Source organism: Lissotriton vulgaris, chromosome 3_1 (genome assembly GCF_964263255.1).
Source record: "Lissotriton vulgaris chromosome 3_1, aLisVul1.2, whole genome shotgun sequence".
Taxonomy (NCBI): Eukaryota; Metazoa; Chordata; class Amphibia; order Caudata; family Salamandridae; genus Lissotriton; species Lissotriton vulgaris.
In genome coordinates this window covers 181864687-181887001 of record NC_141689.1, presented here as the reverse complement: position 1 = coordinate 181887001, position 22315 = coordinate 181864687, and the positions used below count along the sequence as shown (strand labels likewise).

At 46.5% G+C, this 22315-nt stretch overlaps 1 protein-coding gene across 1 annotated transcript in view; it reads right to left on the bottom strand.

Annotated features, from left to right (window-relative positions):
* Positions 1–2142: 2142 nt before the first annotated feature.
* The window catches only part of LOC147726177 (E3 ubiquitin-protein ligase TRIM39-like), a 161065-nt gene continuing 140892 nt past the window's right edge, over positions 2143–22315 (bottom strand). Inside the window, exon 6 of the mRNA XM_086960277.1 lies at positions 2143–3082. Within this exon, the coding sequence (XP_086816403.1) occupies positions 2532–3082 (551 nt within the window). The 3' untranslated portion in view covers positions 2143–2531. The remainder of the gene's footprint in view (positions 3083–22315) is intronic.

Genomic DNA, 22315 nt, shown 5'->3' with positions numbered 1-22315 from the left:
GGAAGAGGTTGAAATAGAGGTGATATATAGAGAAACGATAATGTTAGTTACCCAGTATACGCATGGACATCTCTATACTACACTTACTTAGTCCAGTCTCACCCTCTTGCGGGAAAACAATCTAACAAAGGAGCCAATGACCATGCATATAATCACTGAAATGAGGAGTCACCTTACCTCGTGACTGGAAAAAACTTCTTCGAAGGAAAATAACTTGCAAACATCAGGACCGAACACTAGATGGCAGGAGTATGCAAAGCATGTGTATCTACAGCACACATGCCTCAAACATGTATTTTCCCAGGGGGTGTAGTGTAGTTCCTATATCCCTGATAGGCTCTGTGCATTGTAATAATATACACTATAGTTTTGACATAGGACTGAGGTCAGTATGTATCTATTGAGTACATTAAACGTAATTACTTGAGTGTGCCAGCTAACTCAGAGGTTATTAGAAACTTCTCAGATAAACAAGACGGTATTAGTTTCTGACAACCGCATAAACATGACAACTTTGTTTCCCTTAGAATCAGAACAGTCTCATAATCATGGAAACAATAGATAACAGTTTTACTCAGTCAATCGTGCATGCTTAGTTTCTACAGAGTTTACACAGAAAAAGATAGACAGGCATTTCAATAAAAAGGGTTTATTGAACAATCTTATTTCTCGTGCAAGAAATATGAGCTGCTACAATCGTTAGACAGAATGTGAAGTATAATACGTACAGCGTTAGCTGCAAGATAAAATAATACTGCAATAGCATGGTTGGTAGCTATGACATATATTCATAAAAATACATACATGAATAACACAGGATAAAATTGAATACTCATCTGGTGCTTCTAAATAGTTCTATCCCCAGTATACCTAACCTAAGTGTAGTACGAGGTAAGAAGTAGGTGCTGTTTTCTAAAGTATAGCTCGCTATAGTTTAGTTTTGCCAAGAGTTGCCAAGAGTCCCTCTGGGTTCTAGTCTGCTCCATACCTTATAATGAGAGAGGTTGGAATCTCTTTCCGGGTCTCTATCTCTAACACCCCGCAAGGGGAGTCAGAAACACTGGAGCTGGATTCTCTGCGAGGAGGATGACAGTGTCTGGTCAGTGCGTCAGGCGGGGACTCAAATTCCTTCCGAACTTGCCGTGGCGAGCCGCGTAGCTGTGCCGTGCATGTATGCAGCCGAACCATACCGTGGTTTGCCATGGCAAGTGAAAGTATATTTATACCTTCAAGGGGTTTAGGAATGCCAGTATTGATGTTAAAGTCGGGCAGAGGAACGTCATACATGAACTCTTAAGGAATAGATGTTAAAGCATAATAAATGAGTTCTTGGAGAAATCAATAATCCAAGCAAGGGGAAGTCCCAAAGGCTTAAGAGTCTGGTTTTCCAAGAACTCGTGACGTGGATGGAAGGATGTAGGTGGCCATTCCTGTATTTGGTTAGCATGGATAATGCATAAATAAGGGTAGGATTTCTATGCCAAAATAAGGGTACTGTGAATTGTGCCTATGTAAGGGCATAAATCGGGAAACCTTTATACGGTATCTAAATCGACACAACATGGGACCAATAATAAATGGAGGTCCTGGGCAATTGCCCACTTTGCTCCAGTCCTAAAACACCTCTGGCCATTTTAACGATTACTGACACACTTCTGGTGACAAGCTCGCCATCTTTTGTGGCTCTCCTCTTCGCGCCCACCTTCATGACACCAGGAGGGTACGGACCCCCCCAAAAAAAAGGCAACTTGCCTTCTCCATTCATGCACCCAGGATCTGGAACAACATCCCTTTATCCATCATCACCACCCCAACCTTCTTCAATGTAGGACAAAGAGGAGTCACAGCTCTCTTAAGAACAGAATGTCAGAGTAAAGTAACTAAGAAACCTCATTTCTCAGCACCTCATCTTGGACTCCCTCTGTGATGTCCCTGCCTTTGACCTTTCTGCTAGGTGTGTGCTATTCAAATACCACATACACGTACACATCCCTGATTCTCACTCCTCAGTGTTTGTACTGAACTGCATGAGCACCACCCTGTTGTCTGTGACCCTTTCAGAGGAAAAAGGAAGAAGGTGCAGCATTGCTGGAAATGACCGGATGAGAAATGCACACACAAATGATTCTTTGGTCCAAAATGTAAAATGCATGTATTTATTTCTTAAAGAACAATGCTTGCATAAGTCATCAATACATGAGTGTTTAATTACTTATATCATAATCGCTGGTTTTGATAAAACAAAATGAAAGTTGATATCTCAGCAAATTACTTTCAATATAACAAATGTCCAAGGTGCTTAAGGATGTAAATAAAAGTAAGCCATCAATCCACGAAAATTGTTATGGTCCCACAAATAACCCTAGTGCTCCTTTGCCATGGTCACTACTTTATGTCTGTGGGATGGCTCTCACATTTGGGTTCGTCTGTGCTGAAACTCCTCACATTCGAATGGTCTATTAAGATTTCCAATAGATGGATTTCACCGTTCACCAACAGTGCAATGCATCGATCAAATGAATTCCTTCAAATTATATGAGTCTTAGCTCAGTTTTATTGCATACCCCAAAGTATGGGAGAAGCGCGCGTGTGAAGGAATCTCTAAAGGTGTATATGTGCTCGCTACTGTCGGCGTTATAGAAGGACAGTCGTCCCGCCTCATAGTCTAGGAACAGTCCAATTTTCTTGGGATTTGCTCTCAGTGTGAGAGTGGTCGCTGGTAAGGTGAGTGCCTGGTAGGTCCCCTGCTGTCTTCTCCTTTCCACAGCCCATACTCCAACCACAGGTGAGGGTGCAATAGCCGTATCCTTCGTTCTAGCGGTCTGTTTGGCAACCCCTACACGCCAGTTTCCTCCTACAGACCAGCCGTTGCCCCCGCTCACCTCTACCTCCCAATAAAGTCTTCTTGAGGTGAGTGCCTCACATCCCAACACACAAAGCGAAGCAGTATACGGAGAGGAAACCAACCGTGAGCGAGAACTTGGCGATGCCTTGCTCATCCCGCCCCCAAATCTAACACTTCTTCGATCTGCAGAGACACCAAGGCAAGGGTTGGCTGTGTTTGGATCCATGGTGGCATACACTAAAAAAGAAAAAAAAGTAAGCCATGAGGTTTTCTTGGGAGAGAATTTTTGAGAAATTAACACTGAGAAAGAAAGAACAAAATTAATTCAAAGATTTCACAATTAATTTCAAGAAGCCTATATACGCTGGTCTACTCCATGGTAGACCAGCGGTGGTGATCTGAGTGAGACGTCTTATGCAAAACAAATTGATATTGTTGCTTGATTAGCCAATCCGAAGCTTCTAAACTACCATGACTATTTGACTATTTACAGCTGATTTTAGTATGATGAATTCTGGTACCTGTGAGAAAGAAGCACCTGCAAAGCAAATTTTAGTAGAAAGCTAATGGCATTCTGGTTTACACCAGCTTTAAGTTATACAGAGTGGAGCTGCAAGAGGTTAGAAACAACATAAGGGCAAAATACGCACAAGACTATGATGCACTTAAAACTTAGTTAAAGAAATATAGAAAGCTATGTTTCATGGGAAATTTTCTACCTTAATTGTAAGGTAGAGGCTGCTGCAAATAAATAAAAAGAACGTACTTAGGGTTACCAATCTATGAATCCAAAATACTTCTTTTTGTGGCACAATACCACCTAGGAGCAATCTGAGGAATTTTGTTTTGGAAGACAATATAGTAAATGTAATATAAATTAATCATTAAAGTGAATAAAATGATAATTATGTGTAGATAACAGATAGTCAACATGATGTTTTGTCTATAAAAAGGGTAACAGATACCTCAACACTTACTAATTAGGTTGAAAGAAATTATATAACTGCAAACCCTTCAGAGGAAATTCTCCCTCCATAAATTTACGTCAAGGAAGTTGAAGAGACATCTGAATCATCTTAAGCCGACGTGTCACAAGTACAATATTCTGCCTGGAGCGGTGGCAATTCAGAGGGTGCTCTTTATCACCCCATGCGTTACAAAGTTTGTTAACTTCTCCTTAAAAGCAGGGTTACTTCTGCCAGTCTAATGGAATTAGTCTGGGTCAAGGACACATCTCCTGGTCCAGATAACTTGCAGCATGTCCACCCTGGCAGGTCAGATAACCCAACAGCAGGTTCACCCTGGCAGGTCAGATAACCCATCAGCAGGTCTATCCTGGCAGGTCAGAGAACCCATCAGCAGGTCTATCCTGGCAGGTCAGATAACCCATCAGCAGGTCTATCCTGGCAGGTCAGAGAACCCATCAGCAGGTCTATCCTGGCAGGTCAGATAACCCATCAGCAGGTCTATCCTAACAGGTCAGATAACCCATCAGCTGGTCTATCCTGGCAGGTCAGATAACCCATCAGCAGGTCTATCCTGGCAGGTCAGATAACCCATCAGCAGGTCTATCCTGGCAGGTCAGATAACCAATCAGCAGGTCTATCCTGGCAGGTCAGAGAACCCATCAGCAGGTCTGCCCTGGCAGGTCAGATAACCCATCAACAGGTCTACCCTGGCAGGTCAGATAACCCATCAGCAGGTCTACCCTGGCAGGTCAGATAACCCATCAGCAGGTCTATCCGGGCAGGTCAGATAACATAACAGCAGGTCTATCCTGGAAGGTCAGATAACACAACAGCAGGTCTACCCTGGCAGGTCAGATAACCCATCAGCAGGTCTATCCTGGAAGGTCAGATAACCCAACAGCAGGTCTAACCTGGAAGATCAGATAACCCAACCGCAGGTCTACCCTGGCAGGCCAAACACCTTGAAGAAAATGGATGCCTCTGAACTCCAGCGTCCACTGGATTCTCAACCAATACTACACTTGCCCCAGTCAGATGACGACTTCAGCCCTCACCATGGGACTTAGACTGTGCTCTTGGCCCTGATGAATTTGCTCTTTCACTCCTAATCCTTCTGGATTTGTTGGCTAGGTTCAACATGGTGGACTTTTAGCTACTGCTGTCAGTGCGTAGGCAATGTGGCGGGTGTGTCTGATGCTGCAGTAAGATGGTTTGAGTCTTTTTAGGCTGATCCTGCCCAAAGGGTGAAACTTGGCCCCTTTTGCAAGATGAAATAAAGGTGAAATGTGGAGTGGCTGTGAGCTCCTCACCAATTCCCCTTCTGTTTAACTTTTCTTTATCAGATCTGTATTTCCTATAATCAGGACCAGTGTCCTGCAGTTCCGTTGCTATAGTAATGAGACAGGAAACTTATCTGCACGTCAACGACCCAGATGATGATTTATCAATCCTACAGGAAGGGCTGGAAGTGGTTGCCCTTTGGATGAACTATCGTGAAGTTGAATGTAGCCAAAATGGGGGCATTGCTCATGAGCTCAGGTCGCAGACTCAGGGCCTTCTGCAATCTCACCCTTAAAGATCTTTGGTCTTCAAATCACATTTGCATAAACAGCAAGGAAATTAGTAGAGCTGTAGGACTCGTACCAGTTTCAAAGCTCATATAGGGACAGCGGTTCGTATAACATTACCGTATCTTGAAATGATACACCATAAAAATATCCATGCATCACTTATAAACTCCAAACTCGATTACTCAGAGGACGAACAGTAAGACCACATTTTATTCCAAAATATAGTAGCCAGATGTGACCAGAAACGGAAACACTGACATCAGGATGCTTTCAATGGGTCCCAGGGCCAAGCTGCAATGTATGAGTAAGCGAGGTGTTCAGTATTGGGCCTGCAGACCTGGTACTCCTACCTGAGTATACAAAACCCAGGCACACAATAACTAGAGCATAGAAAGGCTCAAAAGACATTTATTTTCATCCTTTGAGGTTTCCATCTAGAGAAGAGTTGCCTCTTCTCATAATTGGCGCTTTGTTCTGCATCGTTACCACCACAAACCTACCTGGGAAGTCAAGATGGCAGGGCAACACATCCATGTGCTTCCCTGGTTCTTTTACTGTCAATCAAAGCCAATCTGCCACTCCTTCTCCCCTCCCCCTTAAATCTCTGTGTCCCTGAACAGGAAACACTTTTCATTCTCAGAAAGATATTCCAAGGTCAAAATTAAATCCTGAATTTATTTATTTGCATTCGTGCACAAACTGTGAAACAAAAAGACAGGAAACATCTATTTTGCTGCTATAATCTAATTCAAAATTCCCATCACAATTCTCTTAATCAATATTACCAAGAAGTGGCAAGGCCAATAGATTTGAGGTTTATATGGCATTCAAATTGAGTATGTGCACACCTTACAAGCATCAAACCTATTTCTTTTGCCAATGCTTATTGGCCTTGCAGCACTAGGGAGCAAGTGTAGACAAAAGCATATGAAAAACATATGCTATTGACAAAGGTAGTGATTGTTGCATCTATGTTTCAGATGTGTTTTTCAGCGCTTACGCCCGACTGCTATCAGGCGGGTATTTTCCAACGTAAGATTGTCTGGCATCAGTGGGGAGCAAGTACACTCAAGAGAATCTGAACAAGCATTTGCAATGCAATGGGTCTCACATTCACGCAAGTTTGAGCTATTGGCATTGAAAATGACACTGCCTTTTATTTATGTTTTGGGGTTAAAACATAAATAAAAGCCATTGTCATTTACAATACTAATAGCTTAAACTCTCGCAAATGCGAGACCTATTACATTGGAATAAATGGCCTTCTCGACCGCTTGTTAGATTGTAAATATCAGAGGACGAGACCGGCCTGCAACGTCTTCAAAGTACTGATAAATAGTGCAGTGAAGAAGATGTGTAAGTGTTGTAAATTACACAGACACAAAGTGTGAAGTGAGGGTTACATATGATCCGAGCTATAAACACTAACAAAGAGCTCCAACACCTTTTGCTCTATGATTACACTCTTGCGTCTCAGGAGGAAGAGTGGAAGGGGGGCTATTTCCTACACTCTCTGCTGTGATTTGAGTGTACAGTGTGGCATTGCATAATGTCATTGCTGTCTTTGGCCTGATAAAAAACACTCCAGCTGTAGTAGGGCCTTGGCTTCACCTCCTGGTGCAGGGTGGGCTGTGCTTTTTGGTGGTGATGTTAGTGGTGGCATTGGTGGTGGTGGTATTGGTGGTGGTGGTGGTATTGGTAATATTGTGGGTGGTGGTGGTATTGGTTGTGGTAAATAAAATAACAATAAACCAGTGCCCAGCCAATGCTTCTTTCAAAAGATAAAGTACTGTAATAAACATACAATTAAATATTACGCAAAATAATTACAAGATCTCAAGAGGAATTGAAATTAACAGAATTTTCTCGCCAGGCCTTGCAGATTAAGGGTGCAAATTAAGAACTGCAAAGACATATGGGAAGGAGCAACTAATCTGGTACATTGTGTGCTACCAGGTGACTTTAAAATGAAGATATACATGGCCAGGCATGCAGTTGTCTGTTTCAGTGGAGGGATTGTCCTGTTAAGACACAATTTTACCCTAGGTTATCAAGTTGTCACCAGTACCACATCAGGGGAGAGTGATAATTATCTCTAAGAACAGGTTGAATGTGAGGCAATACAAAAAATAAAAGCTAATATAGCACAACCTCAACCAATATTCTTGGGTCCTACACAAAAAACAATATTAGCTACCAGGTTATATACAAGATCATAAAGAAACAATAAAACAGCACATAAAGTCTTGTATGGCAGTACAGTCTTCAATCAAAATTGATAAAGAGTCCACGAGGCTCTAGCAGAAAAATTTTCTTTTTAATTCACAGTTTTCAAATCAAAATCCCACTGTACAAGAACAGCCAACACGTGTTTCGTCTGTACTTGTTCGTACTCAGACTTTCTCAAGGCTATCAGTTGATTCTGTAAAGTACAGAATCACCTCAGAAGTGATGGAAGATGTATGGGCACTTAAAATGAGGCGATGACATAGATTTCAGTAAAGATGATCTCTTCTATGTTTATGACAGAGTGAAAATGTATACAAGCCAACATGTGTCCTCACAGAAATGAAGCGCCCAGCCAAAGCGTAGAAAAAATAGTGCCAATAAGACCCTCCTGGAACCAGGGTTGGTGAGTAATGATAGGTGAAAAAGTGTTGTCGGAATGGATCCTCCGACCCCAGTATGTTGGTTCCTCAGAAACGATCAATGTATCCACATTTCAAATTAAGTCTCAAAGTTCACGTGTGTGATAACGCTGAAATGCTCCGTTCCTAGGAACACTACTACCCCCTTTCTATATATTGAATGTGAGGCAATGTCATGCCTCATGTGTCCGATATCAAGATGAGCGGAGAAGCTAAACCCACACCATCCAACAACTGGATGTGGCTCCTGAAAAAAATCTGAGTTTCGACTTGTGCAGCACTTTAATGGATGTCAAGCCGTTATCATCCTAGATACATATGCCTGTGTACCGGACGTCAAACTGCTGGCCAACACACCTGAAGAATCAGTAATAATCAAAATATTGTTGATTTTGCAAACGAACAGAGTAAACAAAATAGCAAAAAAACAGGCAGAGGTTCTTTGTAGTAAAGGAAGATGCACAGTCCAACTGTGGAAGTAGATAATCGTTATTGTAGATTGTTTCTAGGATAGGTAGGTAGGAGAAGATAGGAAGTATAGATAAAACCCCACCAGGAGCAAGCTCAAAGCAGCTCAGCCTGAGCTGACCAACTGACACTGTGAGCACAGAGAGACACCCAGGCATTCCATGATGTCATGGTACATTCTATACAGTGGAGAACAGTAGAGAAGTAATTTACTACATTCTTCCATATCAATCACACACACTACAGCTGTAACTTGCATCTTTTGGCATTTAACATTGCCTTATCAACTTACATAGCAAGTCAGCAGCAAATTCAAGAGTTTCATGAGTACCGTAAAGAAGGCAATGGTTACTGCAAACAAACAAGAGATTCACCTACAAGGCACATGCTTTTCCACTTCATGAGGGAGTACTGATCCACTCTTCACCAATCGCCTTACGGTATCTCTGCGACAGTCATTATGATATGACTTGTGACTGGCACCATCCCTGTTGGCTCCAACCAGGCTGTCCTAGTTGGTGCTAAATTCAGACAGACAGAAGTCATACAGGCAGAAGGCAATCGGAAGAATGATGTCAGCAACAGGCATCGAAGGGTGTCAAGACAATGAGCCTTATAGAAAAGGACTCAGTGTTGGTCAAAGGCAGTCATCCAAGCAGGAAGTTTAGAATATATTTTGACCCTCAGTCTATGGCTATGATGACTGCAAAAAGACTATCCTTTATATACATGGTCCTGAAGAATCGCTGGTCAATAGACACACAGCGAGAAACATGTCGACCTTTTTATCTTTTCACTAGTCTAGACTCGCACCAGGGAACATTATTTCCCTTCGAGTTTATTCTACTTCTTTTTTAATTTGGAACAAGGGACCGCTAGAATAGACCTGATCCTGGTACCCTTTACCCCAATTTTAACCTTCACTAAATGTCTACACAATACTGGCCCCTCACCCGCACTTCACCCATACGGCAGTTGGAAAAAGATATCCGCCAAAGAGCCCCTCTTTGAGGTGTTGCCCGTTGGGTATTGCACCGCCGACCCAACGAGGAGCATTGCCGATGATGAAGCATGACACCTGCAAGGGTGTGTGAGGCCATTATATCCAACAAATTGGATACCCAAGCGTTCTATCACTACGCACGGGTGTCACCAACACCAAACGTCCACCTGGAATAGGAACAGCCGGGTACCTTTTGTATTTCATGCAAAAATGCACTGACAACTATCATAGGAGACTACATCATTCACCAGCCTTAACTGTAATGTGCCAGTCATCAAGAATTTCGAGACAAAGGCAAACACGCTTTAAGTCAACTCCATATGTGTTTGTTACCAATGCGAATGATCAAAGTGCCAGCATGGGAGTAATAGAAGACACGGAGAAAGCTCCTAATGTGGACATCATTCCCTGACCAAGGCAATGAGATGACCAGTGAAACAACTCGGAAAATGGTCAAACGAAACCTGCGAAAGGTGGTCCTAGGACCACTAAAGACCACCCTTTACTGCCTCACGCAGACTGTGTGCTATGACCTCTGGCACAAAGATGCCTATCTGGGACACTGTTGACTTGTTTATTTTGCTTTTGTTTGCCCGATTGGCAAGGGATGTAATAATTGTGGTGGCAGCGCTGTTTATTGTTCAAGAAGGGCTGTGGAGAACCTCTGTTTCGTTCAGCAAATGCCTGCAGCTCATAAGCCCAATAAAAGGAAACACTGAACTGGGGCGTGTGGTCCCGACCAAAAAAGACCGTATCGCTCCATTGCGCAACCCCTGCCAGTGTCAATATGTAAATGACCCTGCACAAAACAATAAAATGAGTCAGTCCGGGCTTTATTACCAATCATGCCTTCGTACAAGTGCTTTGTTGACGAAACCTCGATTGGGGCAATTTAGTGTTAGTGTTTAAAAAGTCACGACCGGTTTATTGAATGCAAGTAGTGCAAAGAATGTGCCATATTCCGACTATATTGATAACAATATGCAGAGTTTTGCTCTCTTCACATTTGTTGTCAGATTTCATGAGAGTTATTAGTGAGAAACGAAGCAAAAACCACAACAATTATTTACATCAACAGTGCACAAAGATAAGGGCGTTTCAACTGCACACAGCATACGGTTCTCTACTGCTCTCGTCTTAAACAAGCGCCTGCGCAGGAAGGAGGTCCCATTCAAAACTAGACGTGGAATGAAAAAATGGGGGTCTCTCAAATGGGCGTGGCCAATGCAATTAAGGGCGTGGCTTTAAAAAACAGAGCTAAAAATCTGTGCTTAGCATAGTGTGCCGCCCGACTTGTATTTGGCTGTTTCTGTCATTGCATCCAGATATATGATACAACAAGTAACATCATACCGATAACAAGTCAGGACTATTGGCTTTGTCAGTGGTTGTTAGCTGCATAATATAAATAAGCAGCAACTATGGCTTGTATATAATATTGAAAAGGCTTCTACTTAAAGACCTGGTGACACCACCACAATGTTGCTGCTCCTGAGTTCTCAAAAAGAGAAGGGAAATCCGGAGAGAAAATGACTCTCTTTGCGGGGTTTCCCTTCCCCCACAACGCGCACCTGGCATGACGTCATGCCGTAACTTCTCTACTATTGAAAAGTGAGCAATGTAAGCACGCGCACATCGATGTGCTGCTGTCACTGCAATCCGGAAAAAAAAAGGGACCGTCTGTGCCAGGGCACAAAACAGAGCCCGATAGAGACCCGTTTCGAGTCTCCCTTTAAAAAACTGCCGGTGCTCAGACCCGGCCCACTTAAAGTCCTGACTAGACTATAGGGGTAGATTATTAAAATGCAGTTTGGGAATACTGTTTTTTTTTAATAAGTGACCTGATGACCCTGAAAAAGTATAAACCATACAGAATAGACCGCGTATTTGGTAGGAAGGCCCCTTCACCCACCCTCTCCCCAGCTTTCTCTCCGGCCACTATTTTCCATGCGCCAGAGGTAAAATATTGAAAATCGGTCCCCCGGCAACCACATACCTTTTCTGAAGAGCTGTTAATTTGCATGGGACAAAAATATGTTTCTACTCTCTCTTTTTAACGTTTCAACACGTAGGGCTGGATTCTAGCACCGTAGTGAGAGAGCTCTCAGGGAGCTGCAGCCACCATGGCTCTCACGCAGGCCAAGATAGAGTCAGGGCGTTGCCATGGTACTGGTTGTCCAGCCTCCTTCAGCCACAGCAGGAAACGTCAGACCGTGTTAGGCTCAGGGACGTAGCTTCCACTGGTGCAGCAGGTGCAGTGGCACTGAGGCCTAGAGGCCTGAGGGGTCTCTCTGCTGTATTTTGTAGCTGAAACAGACGCAGGGGGGCCTATTCCTATCCTTGCACAGGGCCCCTGCAAGGAACCCGCAGTCAGGGCTGCTTTAGCAAACCACTGCAAATGAGAAGTCTGCACTGCAGCTGAGCAAACAGGGAAAGGGAAACAAACATGCGCATCAGTGAAACACAAGTTTATAAGAATGAAATGCGGCGTGCTAAACAAAATGAATGAAATACAAATTGCACAGCACAAAGCAATAATGTATTGTGATAGGAATAGAGTTGGGTGCTTCGAGTCCAGCGGTTTTCATCTCAAACTAGATTGTGATGACTTGCACTCGGGGGTGGCGCTTATAAAAGAGGGCTGGACTTTAACTGGAAGTCCCCATGCATACACAACACGCTGCACGGTTAGTACGTCTACTGCATTACATAATTCTTGGAACAAAATACGCTTTCTGTTTAATGGCACACCGTTGCTGCTCACACCCATTCTTTTCAAACGGGACCCAAGATGTACTAAGAAAGGGGAGAAAAGCAAACAAAAAGACGCACTCCAGGCCTTAAGTTTAAAACTGAGCGAGGCGCCGCTTCAAGAACACCACGCGTAGTTTTTATTTTTTATTTTACTTTAACACAGAGTGCAGTGCCCTTGCAGTGGGCGTGGTGCTCAGTGTTAAAGTTTAAAAAAATTAAGAAACCAAGCATGGTGTCCTTGAAGCGACACCGCGCTCTGTTTCAAAGTAAAAAAAAAACAAAAAAAGAGAGCACAATGTCCCTGAAGAGGGCCCCGTGCTCACTATGAAAGTTTAAAAAAAATTAAAAAATAAACAGAGCACGGTGTCCCAGAAGTGGACGCCGCGGTCTAATGGAAAGTTAAGAACAATAGTTACTTACCTGTAATCTGTGGTTCTCCAGTATTGGTGACTTTCATAGATTCAAATGCCTGAATCATTCCCCGTCGTCGGAGTGGGAGTCCCACGGAATATAAAAAAGCAATAATATGCCTGTAATAACCAAAAAACCTTGGTAATAACCAACCAGGAAGTAAAGTAGACTTAGCTTACAGGAGCAAAAGCTCCCACACTCATGACTATCCTAGTCATTATGTTAGACCAAACTGCAGCCAATCAGGCGACAGCACCCACCAGAATGTTCTCCCCAGAGGCTCAGGCTCTCAGATTTTCTCGCACAGGAGTGAAGCCAACACAATTGCCTGAGGGAGCCTCTGAGGGGAAGGTGGGCGGGTTGCATGTGAATCTATGAAAGACACCAATACTGGAGAACCACAGATTACAGGTAAGTAACTATTGTTCTTCTCCAGTATTAGGGGTGTCGTTCATAGATTCACATGCCTGAATCAGAATAGATAGCAGTACACATGAACCAATGCTCCTAGACGCTAACAGTACCACAGTATACATGCAATGATAAAATGCAAAGAACATGGAAAAGCGTCTAGAAAAGAGCATAGAGGAGGCGGGAGAACAGAGGCTCACCTTATTGGAAAAGATTGCGAAGAACTGCTCTTCCCACCGAAGCATCTGCATCACTCGCTGAGTCCAGACAGTAGTGCCTCGTAAAAGTGTGCCTGCTGGACCACGTTGCAGCTCTGCAGATTTGTTGAAGAGGCACACCAGCGAACAGAGCAGTGGAAGAGGAAACTGCCCTTGTAGAATGCGCTCTTGGTAAGGCCTGTAAAGGTCTTCCTGCTTGTTGATGACAGAGTCCAATTGTTGACGAGACCCATCTAGCAATAGTCTGGACACTGCACAGCCCTGGCGCAGTCTGCCATAGGCCACAAACCACTGATCTGTCTTGCGTAAAGTTGATGTCTTTGATAGATAAAATTTTAGGCACCTCTTAATGTCCAAAGAGTGCAATGCTCGCTCATCCGGTGTTTGTGGATTTGGAAAAAATGTCTTGAGAACTACCGGCTCATTTAAATGAAAGTCTGATGGGACCTTAGGCATGTACCTTGGATTGGTACGGAGTACCACCGAATCAGACGTAAATTGCAAAAAAGTCGCGATTTAGATGTGAAAGCCTGAATGTCACTGACCCTCCTGGCAGATGTTAAAGCCAATAACACGGAGACCTTCCAAGTGATAAACTTAAGGTCAACCTTATGTATCGGCTCAAAGGGGTGACGCATGAGTTGGGAGAGCACTACATTAAAATTCCAAACAGGAGGTGGCCGACGGATTGGAGGAAACATGTGAAACAAGCCCTTGAAAAATTGCTGGATTATACTTGATGAATACAAAGAGTTCGATCCGTCCTGACGGAATCGGGAAATGGCTGCCAGAAATACTTTCAGGGTAGAATGCGCCAAACCCGATCTAGCCAGATGTAGGAAGAAGGGTAATAATTGCTCTGGTGTAGCATGAAAGGGGTGCAGATCGACAGTCTGGCACCAGGCACAGAAACGTTTCCACTTGAGTTTATAAGTCTTGATGGTTGACGGTGCTCTGGCGTTAGCCAATACCTCTTGGCAATCGCGAGGAATGTCTAAGTGGGCGAACTCATTGTGCTGAGGAGCCAAGCTGACAATTTCAGCGAATCTGGGTCCGGATGGTACACCCTGCCCTGCTGAACTGTGAGCAGATTCGGTATTCGAGGCAGTTGTATTGGTTCGCACTCCGAGAGGAGGAGAAGCTCGGTGAACCAATATTGTCGGGGCCACCTTGGAGTAATCAGGATTAGACGACATGGTTGACTTCTCATCTTCCTGATGATCTTGGGAATTAGCGGAATTGGCGGAAAAGCGTAAGCAAATATTCGACACCAATTCATCGAAAGGGCATCTCCTCACGAGTCCTTGTGGGGAACCCAGCTTGCAAAGCGTTGGCATTTCCGGTTCAGGGCTGTCGCAAACAAATCCAGGTCGGGATGACCCCACTCTCGGAATATCTGATCCAGGGATGGTTGATGCAGTTCCCATTCGTGATTGCTTCCTGCGGTCCTGCTGAGTGAATCCGCTAGGACATTGGTAATCCCTGGGACATGGACCGCCGACAGATTGATGTTGTGATTCAGGGCCCAATTCCAGATCTCCTGCGCCTGATGGGACAACCGGGCCGATCTTGTGCCTCCCTGCTTGTTCAGGTAATGCATGCTGGTAGTGTTGTCCGTTCGTATCAACACTGTAGAGCTCTCCAAGGCCGCCTGAAAGGATTTCATGGCTAGAAAAATGGCTCTTAGTTCCAGCAGGTTTATGTGCCATTTTTTCTGGTGAATATCCCATTTGCCACTGACTGTCATCCCTTGGAGATGGGCACCCCAGCCCTCCAGAGAAGCATCGTGGTCACGATGAATCTGGGTCCTTCTGACAGGAAAACTCATCCCTCCTGCAGGTTCATCTCTTGCCCCCACCACTGGATGGAGTTTTTCATACGAGGAGTTATGTTGATGACGTCCTCGAACGAGCCTGTTACTTGCACCCACTGACGACTGAGTTCCTCTTGCAAAGGTCTCATTCGCAGGCGACAGTTGGGGGTGAGCGGAATACAGGATGAGATCATCCAGAGGAAAGACTTGAACTTGCGAACAGAAACGCACTTTCTTTCTAGCAGTGATGTGGACATCTTGCGAATCTTCACTTGTCTTTCTTTTGATATGAACACTTGGGCGAGTCTTGTGTCCAGTGTGGCTCCCAAGAACGACTTCCTCTGTGATGGAGTTAGGTGCGATTTTTTGAAATTTACTGAAAAACCCAGGCTCTGGAATAGTGATAGACATCTTTGAATATGGGTCCTTGCCAAGCCGATGGAACTGGCCTTGATAAGGCAGTCGTCCATATATGGATAAATTTGAACTCCCTCTAGTCTTAGGCGTGCGGCCACCGGGGCTAACATCTTTGTGAACACTCTGGGGGCCGAACGTAGTCCAAAGGGAAGCACTTTGAACTGGAAGGCTCTGCCAGCCACTCTGAACCGTAAGAACTTCCGGTGTCTTGGAAAAATGGGCACATGGAAGTATGCGTCCTGAAGGTCGAGTGTTGCCATGTGATCCCCTACTGAGAGAAACTGGAGGATTTCTTGAAGTGTTAACATTCGGAAAGATAAGTTCTTGAGGTACTTGTTGAGGGCACGCAGGTCGAGGATGGGGCGCCATTCCCCCGACTTCTTACGGATCAGGAACAATCTTGAATAAAATCCTGTTCCCCTTTGATGTTGAGGTACCCTTTCTATTGCTCCTTTCTGAATCATTGAGTGTATTTGGGAAAACAGCTCCTTGAGATGAGCTGGAGGTGGACCTTTTGGGGGACAATTTGGAGGGGCTTTGACGAATTCGAGAATGTGACCTCTGGAAACTACGTCCAGAACCCATCTGTCCGTGGTAATTTTGGACCAATTTGAGTAATATCGGGATATTCTTCCTCCAATTTGTTTCAGGCTGGGACAAAGTGGTGGCAGGATGTGTTTCTCACTTACTCTTGTTGTCTCTCCCTCGATAAGAGGTCTTTCCTCTTGGTTGAGAGTAATTATTTCTCCTTTGGCCATATGTTTGCTGACGGTATGGCTGGTACCTCTGATTCCCTTGGTTGTTACTGTAGGAGCGTTGCTGATTATAACCTCCTCTGTTCGAGTAGTTGCCTCTTCCTCTTGCGCCACGAAAGGAAGACTTTCGAAACTGGAGAGAGCCCAGCGACCGTGCCGTCTCTGTGTCTTTCTTTATTGATTGTAATGCCTCGTCCACATGTTGACCAAAGAGGAACTCTCCATCATAGGCCATGTCCACGATCTTTGTCTGGACTTCTAAACGAAATGACGTAGCCTTTAACCAGCCTTGCCTTCGGAGTACAGCTGCTCCTGCTAGCTGCCTAAAACCTGTTGCTGCCACGTCCACTGCAGCATCAATTATCTCAGAGGAGACGCTCTCTCCCTCTAGCAGGATCTTTTTTGCTTCAGTTCGATCCGGTTCTACAAGCTTGTTGATATAGTGTGATATGTCGGACCACATTTGCCTATCATACCTGCCAAGTATTGCCAGTGAATTTGCGGCTCGGACCGTGGTTGCCGCAATAGTAGACACCTTCTTCCCTATTGAGTCAAGACGTCTACCGTCTTTATCAGGGGGAGTAATGCTTCTTACCGGATTTCCCTTTTGCCACGAGGACTGCCAGAGACTTCTGCTGCAGCCTGTTTGCCTTCTTGCTCGCCCTCCACCTTTCGCGACACCCGCTTCGCGGGTGCCGCTCACTTGCTCCCTAAGGCCGTTCCTCGCTGGTGTGAGCGGCTCCGCAGTCGGCGGAGAGCACACGCGCTCCCAGCCGAGGACGGGCCAGGTGGGAGCCACAAAGTGCGAGTCAGCACGTGGAGCCTACCGGGGGACTGCGAGGACCAGCATCCTCAGCTCTACACAGCTGGTGCCTCTTCCCCCGGCGGCCACGCCCCCAGCCTCCAGCAAATATTAACGCGGACAACATCGGCTGAGTGGGTGCTTCTTACCGGATTTCCCTTTTGCCACGAGGACTGCCAGAGACTTCTGCTGCAGCCTGTTTGCCTTCTTGCTCGCCCTCCACCTTTCGCGACACCCGCTTCGCGGGTGCCGCTCACTTGCTCCCTAAGGCCGTTCCTCGCTGGTGTGAGCGGCTCCGCAGTCGGCGGAGAGCACACGCGCTCCCAGCCGAGGACGGGCCAGGTGGGAGCCACAAAGTGCGAGTCAGCGCGTGGAGCCTACCGGGGGACTGCGAGGACCAGCATCCTCAGCTCTACACAGCTGGTGCCTCTTGCCCCGGCGGCCACGCCCCCAGCCTCCAGCAAATATTAACGCGGACAACATCGGCTGAGTGGGTGCTTCTTACCGGATTTCCCTTTTGCCACGAGGACTGCCAGAGACTTCTGCTGCAGCCTGTTTGCCTTCTTGCTCGCCCTCCACCTTTCGCGACACCCGCTTCTCGGGTGCCGCTCACTTGCTCCCTAAGGCCGTTCCTCGCTGGTGTGAGCGGCTCCGCAGTCGGCGGAGAGCACACGCGCTCCCAGCCGAGGACGGGCCAGGTGGGAGCCACAAAGTGCGAGTCAGCGCGTGGAGCCTACCGGGGGACTGCGAGGACCAGCATCCTCAGCTCTACACAGCTGGTGCCTCTTCCCCCGGCGGCCACGCCCCCAGCCTCCAGCAAATATTAACGCGGACAACATCGGCTGAGTGGGTGCTTCTTACCGGATTTCCCTTTTGCCACGAGGACTGCCAGAGACTTCTGCTGTAGCCTGTTTGCCTTCTTGCTCGCCCTCCACCTTTCGCGACACCCGCTTCACGGGTGCCGCTCACTTGCTCCCTAAGGCCGTTCCTCGCTGGTGTGAGCGGCTCCGCAGTCGGCGGAGAGCACACGCGCTCCCAGCCGAGGACGGGCCAGGTGGGAGCCACAAAGTGCGAGTCAGCGCGTGGAGCCTACCTGGGGACTGCGAGGACCAGCATCCTCAGCTCTACACAGCTGGTGCCTCTTCCCCCGGCGGCCACGCCCCCAACCTCCTCGTATATTACAGGCTTGGTCATTACCGCGTTGCGGGACGCGCGCGGGGCGCAGCTCGGGGCGAAGACCGGGCAAAGAGCGGGCCGTTTGAGGCCGTTCGAGTACGTGAGAGTCCGGTCCGGGCCCCGTCTCTTTGTCTGCCACACCAAGGACTTCTAAACACCTGTGAAATGAGTACCAGGGAAACCAGAAGTAAAACATCCTCCCTAGCCGCGGCCGGAGCAGTCAAAGGCCCCATCGACACCTACTTTGCTAAAGCTGGTTCTCTCCTGATTGAGGTCCTGGAGCGAAGAATCTCCCAAGAAATAGACTGGGTAAGGAGATCTTCAATGGGCCCAATGGCCCAAGCTAGAACCCCAGAAGATAGATCTGGTTTACCAACTAGCGGTAGCACTGACAAGGCAACATGTCCATTTCCAGGCACTTCTACTACTAACCCAGAGTTCACCATCGAGGTCCCGAGTGACTTTGAGGATATGAGCCTCATGGCCTTACCCAATACCCAAATCCCCCAACCAACATCAACAGAGAATACTGAGGCAGCCAAAGTCATAGAACCTAACATAGATAGTAATAGGGGGGCTAGAGAAGGGGCTATACAAAAAAAGAAGCGGGGGCCCCAAAAATAAAGAAGATAATAGGATTAAATCTCCCAAACCCAAACAACCTAGAGGTAAAGGGGGGAAAGGAGCTACCTCTGCCACTACGCTAGAGAGGTCGGGAATGTCAACTCCCCCTAGAACTACTAACTTAACCTCACTACCACAGCCCACTAACACCGCGCCAGTAGATATCACCTCCGATGACATCACACTGGAGGACATAGGCACACTCCTTAGGTCCCTGTTGAGTCCCCTTGAGGCTAGATTGATTAAGATCGAAGCCAGATTAGTTATCATCGAAAAGGCAACTGTGCAACTTGCCGATTCAAGGAAACTCGACAATAGTGGATCAAAAATAGTAAAAGAGGGACTAGGACCAAAGCCCACTAAGGGCAATGGACCTCCTATAGCAACAAACAATAAGCTTCCACCCACAAACCCCAAACCTTTACAATCCATACCAAACAATACTCCGCAACCACCAAATGCCAATAAGGCCCCTATCCCAACACAGCAAACAGTAACTGCCACTCCTAAAATAATCCCCCCACCGAAAGACAATGCTCTGCCTTCGACTAATGCCAAGGTTGACCCACCATTAACTGGAGAGAAATCAAATACTAACCGCAGACATAAGCCTATAAATCTCCCCCCAGAAGCAGCACCTTACACCTTAGTTCTGGCGGGGGTCCCGGAATTAAAATCTCCTACATTTGAATCCACAACCTCACTTAGGAACAAAGTCATTAACTGGCTCTCTGTAAATAGACCACTCCCGAGAGGAACAACTAGTGATATCTCCATGGCTAGGAGGGCAACGTGGGTGGGTTACACTAGGAAATCCATCAGGGGAGACTGTATTCTGGTCACCTTCAGAGACCCGAATACAGCCTCATACATCTGCACCTGGGCTTACGATGAGGATTTTGGCAGTAATATTCAACCACTTCCTCTTTCATTTTTCTACCCCTCAAGCCTTTACAACTTAGAGGACCACAGATGGGGGCACCACCAAGAGCTGCTGGAGGGCTGGGAAAACTGCCCTAGGGAGAGAAATGTCCACCCACAACACAGGGAAAGACTAATAGAGCAGTTCCCTTTCTATGGGGATGAGGCTGGCTGGGAAACTGTTACAAGGAGGAGGGGGGGTGGTGGCTATAGGAGAGGAATCCCTGGGCCACACAGAACACATTACCCAGCCTATCTATCTACCCACAATAGATATAGTAGTCTAGAAACGGTAGACTGACAAGTGGCTGAAGAGGGGAGTGTTTCACAAGTATCTCCCACGATCGAGATCAATATACTCCCAGCCCCAGATACATATACTAAGGCACCCAATATAGTTGAACTTAGTCATGTCCCAAGCATGACGGACCCTATTTCATCCCCCGCTAATACGCCCTCGGGTACGAATTACTCCCCCACAAGCCAACTGGCGCCCATTGAGCTTATCCCCAACAACTCTGTTTTTATAGGCCCAGCCACTACCCAACTGTCACATATAACAGTGATCTCTTGGAACGTGGCAGGCCTAGCCAACAAAATAGATTGTACAGAGTGGGGTTCTTACATCAGCTCCAAAAATATACTCCTTTTCCAAGAGACTTGGGCACGTGAGGAAATATTATTTCCAGGTTTTGCCTCTTTTTCCAAAGCCGCTAAATGGGGGGGAAGGGGTAGGCCGTCAGGGGGACTCACAACCTGGGTAGCAACGGACCTAGGTTGTCAAGCTACCTGTCTAGAGACCGCCTCAGATGGCATATTGGCTGTTTTACTTGAGTGGCCAAACTCCACGAAGTTGTTAGTCATCAACATTTATTCAAGGCCGGTACCAATGCACAAAGAATCTGGCACCATAGATGAATTAGCTGGGCTCTTAGAAGGCATCCCATGTGAACTCGCCTGCCTGGTGGGAGGTGATTTTAATTCTCATTACGAACCACTGCCTGGACTACGCGATGGCCCTTCCTACGAGGAAGACTCATGCTGGTTCGTCCCTGAGACGGTGGCACCACCCCCAAGGGCCTGGACTCCTTTGGCCTTGCAGATAACTGTCCTCACTCTCAACCTAGGTCTAAGGGCGTGCAACGGCCGTTGCAAATCAGACATACCCAGTATCCATACCTATAACAAAACAGGTAGCGAATCTAGACTGGACTACATTATGGTTAAACTGTTCATGTGGCCAGCAATAGTCGATTTCAAAGTCACTGAAAGAACGGACAGTGACCATAATGCCTTGGAATTGACTTATTCCCTGCCTGGGGGTGAGGATACATCCCACGGAACGGACAAAGATAAGGCGGGCCTCCTACTTGAAAATAATTGGAGGAAAGTCAAGTGGGAGAAATTGGCCAATAGTCTAGATAGAATACCGCAGTTATATGAAAGGATCATCCCATTTCTGGAGAGCGCCTTCCAGTTAGGAAATGAGGTGCAAGATGATGCCAGCAGAGGAAAGCTTGCACAAATACACGCAGACATCATCAACACCTTAGAGCAGGATCTGTTCTCATCCCCAGGGAAAAGGAAAGGCCCCCCGCCCAAGACGTCTTGGTATAACGCCGCTTGCAGGGAAGCCAAGGCCCATTTGTTACTTGCTATAAAGGGACGTCTTAGCAAGGAAGAAATCCGTGCCAGGAGAAGATCGTACAAAAACCTCCTGGAGAATGCGCGGGCGGAATGGGACCATGATTACTGGGAAAATCTCGTTAGAGCACTAACAACCAGAGATTCCCGCAAATTCTGGCGCGTAGTCGCTAACGGCACGGAGGACCTATCCTCCGCAATAGAGCCTAACATAGCCCCTACGGTATGGCAGAGTCACTTCGAGGCGTTGTATGCGGAGGGAGGGGGGGATCAAAATAGGGCTGGTATCATAAAGACATCTAGTCCCACAGTGGTTCCTTTTACTGAAAAAGAGGTGAGGGAGGCCATTAAAGGCCTAGCTGCTGGAAAAGCCCCGGGGCTTGATGGGGTGCCCGGGGACTTGTTTAAGCAGGAACCAGGGATATGGGCACCTTATCTTACATTGATATTCAATGCCATTCTGGGGGGAATGGAGGTACCCGATACTTGGATGGGAGCAGAGGTGGTCCCAATTTATAAAAAGGGATCCTCTCTGCTTCCCGCCAACTATCGTCCCATCAGTCTTATCGACATATCCCAAAAACTCTTCGGTAGACTGATTCTGAATCGGCTTCAGGCCTTGATAGAAGAGATGGACATCCTGTCCCCCTATCAGGCAGGATTTAGGCAGGGTGTATCGACTATAGACCAAATTTTCAGGCTAAATCTCCTCTACTGGAGAACAGCTGTAATCGAGGGCGGCACTCTGTATACTATTTTTGTAGACTTACGTGCCGCCTTCGATTTAGTACCCAGAGCGAGGCTGTGGAGAGTTATGGAAGAGCTGAACGTCCCTGGTGATATCTTGGCAATCCTGATGAGACTAC